Below are 13,114 nucleotides of genomic sequence, written 5' to 3'. Positions count from 1 at the left end.
TGGAACTAGGTCAAATTTACTAATGCTTTTCACTGAGGGAGAACTGAAACTCGTAGACGTTTTACAATCGACTACAGTTACTAGGCATCATCAATTTATTTGCCAAAAACATTTGAAAACATATATCTAACAAAACTACGTGCATATCTTAACCAGGATTCATCCCATTTTTAAAAGGCTTCCCATTTCCCAAAATGGGCAGTTCTAATTAAAAAAAGGAAAATTTCTAAAACCTAAACTTGGTAGTTCTAAAAAAAGTTGGATTCGTAAACGTGACTTGATTCGCAATGCTCAGTAAAGATGCCGTTTCTAATGACCTCAATTTAACACGTTTTCCTGCGGGGAAAGGTAATTTAAATGACACTATTTACCAGTAAATGAATCAACATGCTTACAAATATCTGTCGCTCAAACTGCAAGATACAAAGGATCTGACTATGAGTTTTTTTCTCTTCTCTCTGTTTCAAGAATAGTTTTTTTCCAGCGGAATTGCCTTTGATTTTCTCATTCATATGCTATAATTTAACTTCCTAGAGCCTTGCGTCTTCTCTTCTCGACTCGTTTTTTGCTTTCGACTTCGCAGTAAGAATGTAGCCGTTCTGTGCACCTTTCCATTTATATTTTAACGTCTTCGTCCCATAGGCTTTGGTATAGTACGCTTTCACTATTTCTTTTGTGGTATGTGACCTTGTTCTTCGAGTTGTGTCTTCCCTCCTGGTAAAATCACGAAAGGCTGTGAGCTGATTCTCACAAGATGATTTGACCTCAACCCATTTCCTGTTGTAGGTTGATTTTAACGACTCTTTTAACCTTGAACAAGTTTGCTGATTTCGAATAACGTCGTATTCAGCGCAATTTCCGAAATAGTTAAAGCTTGTGTCGTCTATATACGAGTTATAACCGTCGCAGATGATTTTGCAACTTTTACATGGAAGTAAACGTTCGCTGTAAGGCCACTTCTTTTTGAACGGCCGCTTCTCATTGGCTGTACGGCCACTTCTATTCTCGTCTTCTCCGCTATCCTTCATTTCAAAATCCCGCGTATCATCGTATTCTACATAATTCCCATCACCTCCTCTATCTTCATCGTCATCTCTGCTATCCTTATCCTTCTCCTCCTCCTCTTCCTTCTTCTTCTTCTCCTCCTTCTTCTTCTTCGTCTCCTTCGTTTCATAAGCCTGTACGTCAGCGAGTTCTACATTATTTTCATCACCGTCACTTAACAGATACCGCAGTTTACTGAAAAGGTATAACGGTCGGACAAAGGCAGGAACACCAAGAGAGACACCATAGTATTTGAGGTCCTCCTTATGCTGGACCCACACTTTGGGTCTAAATATGTTTTCATTCGGCAGACCCTCCAAAACAAATCGACTTAATTCAGAAACTCTTGCGCTACCAGGTAAAAGATCTCGCATCTGTATTGGACAGAAAAATGAAGTATGAATAATGATTGCGCGTGAGATTGCCTAGACTGAGTGAACACTTCAACGAACACAAAAAAGTGCACTTTTGAAAACGGGTGGACTTTTTATCCCATTCAAATGGTATGACGTGTTGCAATTGCACGACTGTATTGCACGATTATATTTCACTAGTAAATAGAAGGATCTATATCAATAGTTAAGAATATACGGCTTTTTACAGAAGAATTGGTTACTTACCATTTCCAAAAAGATATATGCAGGTTCTCTGTTTAAACTGTCAAGAGAAAATTGAGCAGGATTGAACTTCCAAAAATCCTTATTCTTTGCGCCTACACAGTAGTTTTCTGAAAGAAAAATTATGATTAAAAACCGCCGCATTCGTCAGCACATGTATCTTCAACGGTGAACGTACACTTTAGTTTATTAATAGACCTTTTCAGCTTGTACGCAAATTAACCCATTTCAAGTCACATGGTCTGAAATGGTTAAGTTTTATTAGCTATTCCATGCTCACAACATCTGAAATGGGTTAATTTGCATGCAAGCTGAAACGGTCTATTGAAATACATACCAAGTTTCTTATTTTCTATATTCAACTCATCAAAGATTTCTTTTACGGCATGTTTTTTTATTTCTATTTCTGAATGGAATATAAAAGAAACAAGATAGCATATTCAATTTTTATTTGAATATTAGGGTTTTTTTGTTTTTGTTTTTGTAGTAGGAATTTTTAATGGAGAATAAAGGAAATTTTCAGGATTTAATTTTCAGGAAATAAGGTCCTCTCCATGTCTAATTTTTGTCCCTTCGTAAGCTTGTTCCCACCAGCTGAAAATCCTCACATTTCAATAACCTCTCGATCCTCTTCAGTGAAATTTCTCAAAAACTAGTTGGCAAGCTGTTAAATCCCTTGAAGTTTTCTGTTTTGTTCGCGATTTTCACTTTCGGAGTACTTACTTTCAGTTTCGCTTTCGCGCGCTATTTATGTCTTAGTCATGCAGTGAACTCTGAATAAATAATGTTGAGATATGCTCTAAATATTCTAAATAAGGTTAATTAACATAACCGAACCGCAATGTTATTTATGTAAGACTGAATGTATCTCTGGCTACCAGAAATACCAACAAAAAAATAGTTGTTGCATGTATCAAAATTGTAAACCTTGTATGGTAATGAAATGTAATATGTCAAAATAGCTAACATAGATATAATTCTGTATATATATGAGTGATTTGTATGATTAAAATATATTCCTTTGTAAAACTGGCTAAGTTGTATGTTGTGCTTCGTATTCATGAAAGAGCGATGGCAACGGTAAAAACCTCAACAAATAACACTTATTATTTTCATTTCACTGCATGGTTTTAGTAAAAATCCTGCCTGCGAGGATGCAAGGGAATCTGCCGGTATTTGACTACGTGTCGATGCATCGCATATTTCAGTTTTATCTCGCTGGAACCATACTGTGACGACACTGAAGTACTTTCGAAAGTATTTAAGTTATGTTTAAGTTTTTACCTGCATTTCGCGGAATAAAATCTCTCTCTGATGATGCGGGGTAGGCATATAAGCCATGTATATGACAAAACGATTCCATCAAAAAACGGAATTTTCCTTCGATCCTTTTTGCGATAACAGCTTCCGTTAACTTTGAATGGTCACCTTTCTCAAAGTCCACAAGATGCCACAGAACTACATACATAAATTGCTTTATTTCCTGATATATTTGGTTACGTTCTTTTAGAAAATGACCATGAAATTTTTCATCTAGACTCTTTTCCCTGGACATGGTTTCACACTGTTATATGTTAACCTAATAGAAAGCTGTTTGAATGAAAGCCAAACTATTACATAACTGAGCACTCAGTGTGCTTATATGAGAAAATTTCACCCCCCTTGCAATGTTTTATGGCATTGTTTTGACATTTTTTAATTAATAATAGCTAAAATCGCTCCCTGCAAAGTTGACAAGCGTTGGCTGGTCAGCCGTTACGAAAACATAGTGTTTTTAACAAAAGATTTTGAATAGCAACCGGGAAACCCAATGCAAAGAATTTATAAACCATATTAATAAACCATAGGGAAAACGATTGCGTATATGTATATTTCTTCAGAATATTTTTTGTACAAAAATATACAAAAAGCGACTGGGTTTTCTCGGACAAGAAACGGATATAATACTAATAATAAAAATGAAGTTATTGATTAGTAATTTAAAAATTTCCATTTCATCCTTTCTCAATTAGTACCGTGCAGGGCTACTAGCCGCATGCAAGCTAAGAACACCTCGGTCAAAAGCTTATACATATAGTTGCATCTATAGCTATATAGGTGTACCTAGTTATTTTGGTGAACATACAAATATATATATGGTATATGGTGAACATCAAGCCAACTAGGATTACGATTTACGAACATGACCCAAATTATTGACAGTATACTGAAACAAAATTATTAAAACACATTCTAATTAGAATTGCTTATGTTGTGTAATATGAATGTAATCCCATGCAAATGTAATAATATGCAATTCTAATTAGATTTTGAGTATCTACAGGGGTGGTAAAAAAAGTGTCCCCCAACGAAATATGGCACACGTGTATCTTTGCATTATAAATGAAGGTACGCCAGTAAATATTATGTGTGTTTGAGCATATTTCTTTAGTTTTAGGAGCCAGCTTATAAAAATTGTGATTATAAACTTCAGATTAAGAGAATAAAATGGATTTGCAGAGCTTTTCGTAAAAATTCAAGATGGCGGTTTTCAATCAGATGTGCATGGAAATTATGTAATTGTTTGTCCAAACAACTGTCTGATAAAATTGTTCTGAAACGCTACCTACAATATGAAGAATTAAATAACTAAATAATAGAATTTGACTCGTGTGTAAAATTATGCTTAAACGACGTTAAATGACAGAATATGCCCCTCTGAACTCTGGGTGTTTGTATGGTAATGAAAATGGTACTCAAAACCCACCTAATGAAGAGTTGTACCTACAAATCCTGGCATATATCTACAATTTATTACCTCTTAAAGCACCCATTCACATTTGGATGCAAATACTGTGTCCCTTAAGCTGACTGTGTTTGGAGAACATTCATTGCATCACGTATTGTTTTTGATTGTATCATAACAAATGAAATTTATTCTTCAAAAATTAGTTAGAGTATTTTAGGCCAGTTTGTATTGAATTATATGAATTATCTTTATGAATATTATTACATAATGTTCAATATTGGGCACTAAATATACAGCAAAGTTATTATTTCACTGAATCTTTGCTACAAAGCACCAATCTTGGCTTTTAGTGTAGAGGACATTTCGTGTGATTTTTCGCACATCCTATTTCTCGAAATTCCAATTTTGAATAAAAAACTGAGATATTAAACCGATTGAATATACACAATTAGACATGATTTGTTAGGGACTTCTTCCCATATTATTACTAACAACTGAAGGTGTTACTATTTATGGGGGGCCACTATTTTTTGACCACCCCCTGTATCTATCTATATCTATCTGGGGCCAACGTTTTTGCAAATAGGTGTATGTATATATATATATATATATATATATATATATATATATATATATATATATATATATATATATATATATATATATATATAAATATGCAATATATATATATAAATATGCATGCGTCAATATGCTATATACATGAAGATGTATCAATTAGTTTAGGGGTGGCATTGTGCTCGCAATTTATTGCATATGTCATGGTAGTATAGCGTATTCATACTCCATGCACTTAGTAGTCTAAAGACTGTCGAGCACTGCTTGATTCTTTTCCCATCCAACGCTTTCAGAAATGCACGAATTAACTAAGTTTTTGTATCTTTCGGTTTTTGAATTTCTTTTCAAGTCTTTAGCCAATTTGTCGAATGGGTAATAGCAGTCTTGGACGTCACTTTCATCCTATTTAAGAAAGTAAAACGTATAACTATATCTCAAAGTAATGATGAGAAACGTAAAGCTCGTTTTCCACTAGGCAAATTCATAATAAATACGATCCTAAGAAATACCCGGTGTACGAGGTTGCTTATATATAATATGGTATGGTGTTTTAATAACTAGACGATTTTTTGTTAGAACTTACTGACGACTCTGATTCTGACTCTGACTCTAATGCAGGCTCTGGTTCGACAGTTGAACAATTTGAACTCGAGCCGGAGGCTCCACTCTAAAAAAAAATCATGTCTTTATTCAACCATGCACTAAGACCAAAACAGTAAGTCTTGCTATTGGGTGTATAATCCTGGTGAGGTATTCTTTTCTTACTAGCAAATATCATCGCGAAATGTACGGCATATATAGCTGTCAAATCAGTGACCCTTTTTAAAAAAGTTCCGCTTTTCTATTCTTTTCCCGTTCGTGAAATCTTGCACTGGAATATGATAAAAAGAAAATGAACGCCGCTGTTTAAGGTTGTGTTTTTTTATTTGATTGGTTGTTTTAGATGCGTTTTTCTGACCAAATTAAATTGGTAGAAAATTAACGAATCCAAGCCAATCAACTTTAGATTGGTTTCTATAAGAACAATTTGTTTTTTTCAGCCTAAATTTGGGCCAGGGGTAATTAGTGATACTGCATTTGACGATGATCATATCTGACTATCTTGCTTCGCTTCGCTTTGACGACATTAATTTATTCCACTCAGGTAATGTTTCCATCAGTTATTTTTAATTAGTGATACATTATTGATGCGTACGTTATGAGATTCTACCAGCAAGGTCCAATTAACGAGATTAATTAACGCGGTGTCTTGGGCGTGGTTATATATTTCTATAATAACAATGACTTGATCAGTTAGACTCTGTTGCATTCGCCTTTTAATTTGTTGTAAAATTTGGTCGTTCGTTGACTGTCAACCGATAAACTATGAAGATTTAAGTTATAAATATTTTTAGCTACCTCCGGGAGGAATGATTTCTTTTTGTCCCGCTTTCGTGCAGATGTTAGAGAAGATTCCCAGCGATTATGCAGTGGTCCATTCTAAAGGGAAACTAGTTTTTTGGTTTTGATGTATATCAGTTTGTGGCGATAGAATTTTCAAGGGATATATTTTTACTAATTAATTACAACTGAATTAGTGCATAAAAGATTTTTGTACCTCGATACTCTGTATATTCTGGCCGTTGTGTTTTTCATCATCTGGGTACTTTCTTTTTTCCCCAGTCTCTGGTTGTAGGGAGTAATGATTCTAAGACAGAAGACAGAAGTCAGTTTACAAATAAGGAACCAGGTAATTCGTGTAGACCGTTACACTTTATACCAAGCCCGTTTCATGAAACTTAGTAGATAGTAGCATTCACTGTTATTTATATAGTGACTGAAGCATCGCCGTGATTTGTGCACATCAATGTTGTTGCGTGGTTTTCGTTTGTAACGAAAGTGAGGTACGGAAAACGATAATTGGGGGGACACATATTCATATATATGTTTTTTGTCTTTTGTGTGTTTCATGCATGTCATTATACCTGCCAGTAGGACTGACAGGGACTTACGGAGGTGTCCACAGATCTGTATAAAGACAGCAGAAAAAAATGATATTAAAAATGATGATGATTTTACCATTCCCTTGGCTTCTGTTAATGTTTTTCTCTTTTCACTGGACCGCAACGAATAACGCGACTGCATATAATAAACAAATAAAATTAAAATTATATATACTGTATATATGAAAACGTATGTGAAGAACATACACTGTTACATAGTCTTATATAAAAAGATGGGATTTACAAAATTAGGGCAAAAGTATATGATATTGCTAGCAAGGGGTACGGAGCTTCCTCGGTGCTTGTCCCAGATGCGTAGCGATAAACCAGGGGCATTGTGCCGTCATATCCCCATACATGGTACTAGAGAATGGTAGTAACCCAAGCATTAATTTAGTCATGTGCATGCACGCGACTTGTTTTAACTTTAGTTATCAGTTCAAAGGACAATATACAGTCCAGATGTGGTCTTGTGTGCCTGACTGAGGTTTTGTGGATATAGGGCGATGATATTCGAGTGCATATCCGAAGAATTTATTTGCTTTTGGCTATCACCCTATATGGTTCTTTGTCAAATCTTTGAACTATTTGATCCAGGGGTGTCATGGTCATGATCGTTTTCTCCGTTTTCCCTTTCGCAAACGGATGTTGCCATTTGAAACAGACGTTGCCTTTTTTTAGAACGTTCGATGCCTTTTAAAATGGTCGTTGGCACGTTTTAAAATGGATGACTTCGGACATTGTGTAACATGGCAACGACCATTTTAAAGGGAATCGACCGTTCAAGAAAATAACAACGACCGTTCAAATGGCAACACCATTTACGAAAGGGAAAATTGCGTCTATGTATATATGTATCTATACCTTAATTCTGCGCTTTCTTGCCCCTATATATAGCTAATTAGTATGAAGACGGCGGACAAAAATGATCTTATTAAAAATAATTATTGTTTAGCTTTTCTGTGGCTTCAGCTAATGTTTTCTTTTTCTTTTCATTGGACCTCAAGGAATAACGCGACTGTACAAACAAATAAGACTTTTCAATTAGTTAAGTATAGGTTGAACTGTTGAATACCTTTATTATATCCATTCTAATTGCTATAGTGCATGTAGCATGTTTAGCAGCGTGTATTGATTTAGAAAAAAAATTCCAGTGTATTTTTCTTTATGTAATTCGCTTACAATCCGGCCTTACCTTCTGCAAATGGTTCATCCATTTTCTCAGTTTAGCGGTCTGATGCATGTTGGTGTGAACTCGATCTTGCATGGTAACGTTACATGCATGCATGCTCATTGCAGATATCGAAAATCTTAGTCATAAGTTAAAATCCTTAGCCATAAGTTAACGGAATACTGTGGTGGATATCACCCTATATACAGCAAGTGTGCACCTCATTTAAAGCAGCTATTCCTTAAGTCCTCAACTTCAGTTTTTTTTTAAAACTGACCGGGGTAGCCTGGGCAGTGTTGCCTCTCCATATAAACCTGCACCTCGAGTTTATATGAGAAAATATTTTCGTTTCGTATCATAGTATTGTGAGAAATTCGTGACCAATGTATGTTTACCCTTTTTCTGGCTTTTTTCAAATGCTTTGAATTCTTCCCCTTTTTTCGAGACTTCGGCCCCTATATGTATATATATATATATATATAATATATATATATAATTAAAGTGTTACGCAAGGCTTTATTATGTTTAGTTATATGCATACTAAAATAGTATAAAAATAGGAAATATCACCTGCCGTGCATGGATGAGTAATTGATTATTGCCACAAAATGCATGGGTAAATATAATTTTGGCCTTTCGCAAATATCAATTATTTTTCCTTCTGCAAGCTTGACAGTTTGAATGAATAATTAATGTTGTATTAATCTTAGTGTCGATCAGTTTGACCGATCTGTCGTTTTTAGGTAAACAGTGGGCTTGGGTAAACATGTAAAGTTTACATACCTTAAAAGCCCAAGCGAAGCGAAATTTTATCTTAAAAACAGGATGCCTTAGGCAGCTGCAAAGTTCGTATGTCAATCAATTGTGTAAAAAATAATGCGCGGTCGAGCATTTTATGGGTTACGTCAGAGAAAGTTTAAATCGATTAAAGTAGTAGTATAGTTAAGTTATAAAATAAGGTTCACAGAAACAATGTTTGATAGTTTTAATGCATGTTGATGATAAATATTTTAAGTTGTGAACAAGTTTTAGTATTGATCGATTGAGCGAAAGACCAACTCGACCACTGCGACAACGCCTTAAATAAACAAAATATGAGAGCTGGAGCGAGCTTCTAAGACCAACCCACTGATTACATGTACAACGCTGATTGGCTGGATAAGGATCAGCCCACTATGGTTGATGACGTATGCAAGAGTCACTGAACCCTCATTATAAAAGGGCGTGCACAGCACCTGAACCTTCAGTGGACTGACGGAGTAAAGATTAACTTATGAAACGTTAAGAAGCTCAACCTACAGGACAGACGACCAAAGACAAGAACGCAAAACGACGAAGATCGAGAAGTAGAGAAGAGAAGAACGGAGAAAGAAGAGAACATTAGTGAACTTTAGTTAAAACCCTTGTAAAAGATCTCCTACCTCGCGTATATCAATTAAAGAATCTTATAACAAAAGCAACATGCATGCATGCATAGTGGAAAAGATAATATTTATATCTTAATTATGTATTTGACGGTATATGACATGCATGGTTAGTTTATTAGGGCAAAATTATGAAGTATATGATAGTGGTATGATAGCATATATGCTAGCAAAGGACACAGAGCTTCCTCAGTGCTTGTCCCAGATGTATAGCGATAGAACCAGGGGCATTTGCCGTCATATCCATGCATGCATGGTACTGGAGAATGGTTTTACGCGACTTGTTTTAATTATCAGTTCAAAGGACAATATACAGTCCAGATGTGGTCTTGTGTGCCTGCAACTGAGGTTTTGTGGAGATACAGCGATGATATTCGAATGCATATCTGAAGAATTTATTTTCTTTTGGCTATGGTTCTTTGTCAAATCTTTGACCTATTTTGATCCACAGGTTTTAAATCTTTGACCTATTTTGATCCACATGCAGGTATTAAAAGCAATATATATAAGGATTATATATGAGAAACAATGCACGATTACAGCCATGCAATACTATATGAAAGCCTAATATGTCATAAACCGTATATATAATATTTAAGTATGTGTTTCGCCCAATGAGGTGAGAGGGTTACGTTGTGGTAATTTTAAAACACATCAAAGCAGATGTTAGAAGAAATTCGAACGTTCTGCGAACGTTTCATTTAAATGTATTCTTCTCTCCTACCACGAATTATGTCATGACAACTGATATAAATTTCTATAATTAATTCACGGAGGCAAATATGCATGAACTTGTCCTTGTCACTAATTAGTACATATGAAGACGGCAGACAAAAATGATTATTGTTTACCTTTCCTTTAGCTTCTTTTAATGCATTTTTTCCCTTTACATTAGACCTCAAGGAATAACTCGACTGTATAAATAAATAAAGAAAAAGTTACCTAATATCCGTTATATATTATATAAGTAAACAATCTTAAAATTATATGATGTGGGAAGAAGTTCGTTTTTTCTTGACGAACAAAATATGTTTAAATTTCTATAATTCGAAGGCAAATATATGAACTATGGAGTTAAACGTACCTTTGGTTCTGACTGCAACACATCGCCATCGGCCTCTGGTTCTGTACAGGATTTTTGGCCAAAAACCTCGTTCTAAAGATGTTATGTATATTACTCTAATTTCATGTCGAATGAAAACAAACAAAATAACTGAAAAAAAAAGATTTTGCTCTCTCTTTTACGATTCGCTTGGACTAACTATAAATAATACTTATATATAGTTTATCACCAGAAACGCGGTTATAGAATAATGATTAATCTCTATATTGTTTTTCACCTTCGATGAATTGGTTCTGTTGTAATCAGTTGCTTCGGGCTTGTCCTCCATGTCATCAAGTAACGCTTTAAGCTGAAAATGTATGTGAAGAGCTGGTCACTGTAACATAGTCTAACACAAAAAATTAGGATATAAAAAATTACTTTTTTTTAGAACGGTCGATGCCTTTTAAAATGGTCGTTGGCACGTTTTAAAATGGATGACTTCGGACATTGTGTAACATGGCAACGACAATTTTAAAGGGAATCGACCGTTCTAAAAAATAACAACGACTGTTGAAATGGCAACACCGTTTACGAAAGGGAAAATTAGCGTCGGCGTATATGTATCTTATACCTTAATTCTGCGCGCTTTCTTGCCCCTATATATAGCTATAATTAGTATGAAGACGGCAGACAAAAATGATCTTATTAAAAATGATTATTGTTTTACCTTTTCTCTGGCTTCAGCCAATGTTTTCTTTCTCTTTTCATTGGACCTCAAGGAATAACGCGACTGTACAAAAACAAATAAGACGTTTTCAATTAGTTAAGTATAGGTTGAACTGTTGAATACGTTTATTATATCCATTCTAATTGCTATAGTGCATCATAGACTATCGAAGGGAAGTACATACCCTTAGGACTATCCCTTCGATAGTCTATGAGTGCATGTAGCATATTTAGCAGCGTGTAGTATTGATTTTGAAAAAAAATTCCAGTGTAGGTAAATCGCTTACTATCCTTACCTTCTGCAAACGGTTCATCCAGTCACCGGCTGCAACATCCAAACACTCCAAGCCATAACATGACCTTGCAATCTGAGGAATGATGGATTTTTTCAGTTCAGCGGGTCTGATGCATGTTGGTGTGAACTCGATCTTGCATGGTAAGCGTGCATATGCATGCTCATTGCAAATATCGAAAATCTTATGCAAATATCGAAAATAAGTTAAAATCCTTAGCCATAAGTTAACGGAATACTGTGGTGGATATCACCCTATATATACAGCAAGTGTGCACCTCATCTAAAGCGGCTATACACCTCGAGTTTATATGATAAGAAAATAATTTCCTTGGCATAATATCAGTGGAATTGTGAGGAATTATATTGACCAATGTTTACCCTTTTCCTGGCTTTTTTCAAATCCTTTGAATTCTTTCTCTTTTTGAAAGACTTCGTCGGCCCCTATGTATGTATCAGTAATTAAAGCAACATGTATGCATAGTGGAAAATATTATATTTATATCTTAATTATGTATTTATTAATGGTTAGTTTATCCAGCTAATATTATATACCATAGCCATGCATGTTTTACCTTTAGAAAACTATATATATATATTCAGTGCTCGATCTTTATAATGCTCACGTATATGTTATATATACTCTCACGTTTTGCAAGGCAAAAGCTAACTGCACCTGGATCACAATTTGTTTAAACTCCTATATTTGCAATATATAGCAGTTATATATAATATCTCACGATCTATACGCCACGTTAACCGGCCGTAAACAAAGGCAATAAAAAAATCACGAACTGTATACACGAATAAACAGATTTTTGTAAACATGAATAATCCTGTGATTTCACTTACGAGATAAAAAATGACGTTTCTTACCATTGGGGTAAAATCTGAAAATTTTTCAAGTCCCGATAGCCCATAATTGTCCGGTTGCCAGATATTGCAGCCACAGAACGTTGATAACCAACGCGCAGTGCCAATGGGCTAAAAAAAGCAACATGTATAATGATAAAATACCATGACTGTGGTTGAAATTTTAATATTTAATCAATTCTTATAATCCGCTTTTAACGTTTGAACAAACTCCGAATAACATCGCCGCGTGCAAATTGAAGAAAAATGACTGAAAATATATAATTTTTTTTTAAAACATACACTAATTTTTAAAAATATATACAATATTTTTTAGCCATATATATTTGAAATAAATAATACAGCTTTTGCGCGTCCGACTGCATGCGGTGTCATGCATATATAGAGGGATGAAATTTTCGCTTTGAGATCGTCGGCCTCTATATAGCTCGCCTTATCTTTTTCGTTAACTCAGTACAATAAGACGACTCAATTATAACGACCAATACGAAAAATGACATCAGGAAAAATTTTTCATTCCGAGTCTTTCATTGCCTGCAGAAACCCGCTTGACCACAGGAGAAACAGGCGATAGACCGAAAGTAATATAGGACGAAGATTGAAGATCATAATCATATAAATGTGATAATATAATCA

General features: G+C 34.9%; 2 protein-coding genes across 3 annotated transcripts in view; both read right to left on the bottom strand.

Moving 5' to 3' along the window:
- Window positions 1–31: 31 nt before the first annotated feature.
- Window positions 32–3,272, bottom strand: LOC114522597. Its single transcript, XM_028543331.1, has 4 exons — window positions 2,946–3,272; window positions 1,999–2,067; window positions 1,665–1,771; window positions 32–1,418 (listed from the first exon to the last, which is right to left on the bottom strand). Exons 1-4 carry the CDS (start codon window positions 3,214–3,216, stop codon window positions 531–533), a joined length of 1,335 nt encoding a protein of 444 aa, XP_028399132.1. The 5' UTR covers window positions 3,217–3,272; the 3' UTR covers window positions 32–530.
- A 1,816-nt stretch (window positions 3,273–5,088) lies between these two features.
- Window positions 5,089–13,114, bottom strand: part of LOC114522684 — an 11,956-nt gene continuing 3,930 nt past the window's right edge. The window contains exons 4-16 of one of the 2 annotated variants that reach the window (XM_028543421.1): window positions 12,482–12,589; window positions 11,987–12,049; window positions 11,610–11,681; window positions 11,315–11,377; window positions 10,883–10,954; window positions 10,627–10,698; window positions 10,394–10,456; window positions 8,514–8,573; window positions 7,024–7,083; window positions 6,563–6,652; window positions 6,364–6,444; window positions 5,549–5,632; window positions 5,089–5,367 (exon numbers count right to left, since the gene is read on the bottom strand). In XM_028543421.1, coding sequence (XP_028399222.1) covers window positions 5,209–5,367; window positions 5,549–5,632; window positions 6,364–6,444; window positions 6,563–6,652; window positions 7,024–7,083; window positions 8,514–8,573; window positions 10,394–10,456; window positions 10,627–10,698; window positions 10,883–10,954; window positions 11,315–11,377; window positions 11,610–11,681; window positions 11,987–12,049; window positions 12,482–12,589 — 1,047 coding nt within the window. In that variant the 3' untranslated portion in view covers window positions 5,089–5,208. The remainder of the gene's footprint in view (window positions 5,368–5,548; window positions 5,633–6,363; window positions 6,445–6,562; window positions 6,653–7,023; window positions 7,084–8,513; window positions 8,574–10,393; window positions 10,457–10,626; window positions 10,699–10,882; window positions 10,955–11,314; window positions 11,378–11,609; window positions 11,682–11,986; window positions 12,050–12,481; window positions 12,590–13,114) is intronic. The other variant, XM_028543422.1, reaches the window with a different exon arrangement.

This window comes from Dendronephthya gigantea, unplaced genomic scaffold (assembly GCF_004324835.1).
Source record: "Dendronephthya gigantea isolate DGI-Jeju-01 unplaced genomic scaffold, DenGig_1.0 000023F, whole genome shotgun sequence".
NCBI lineage: Eukaryota > Metazoa > Cnidaria > Anthozoa > Malacalcyonacea > Nephtheidae > Dendronephthya > Dendronephthya gigantea.
This window is presented reverse-complemented; position numbering and strand designations above follow the sequence as displayed.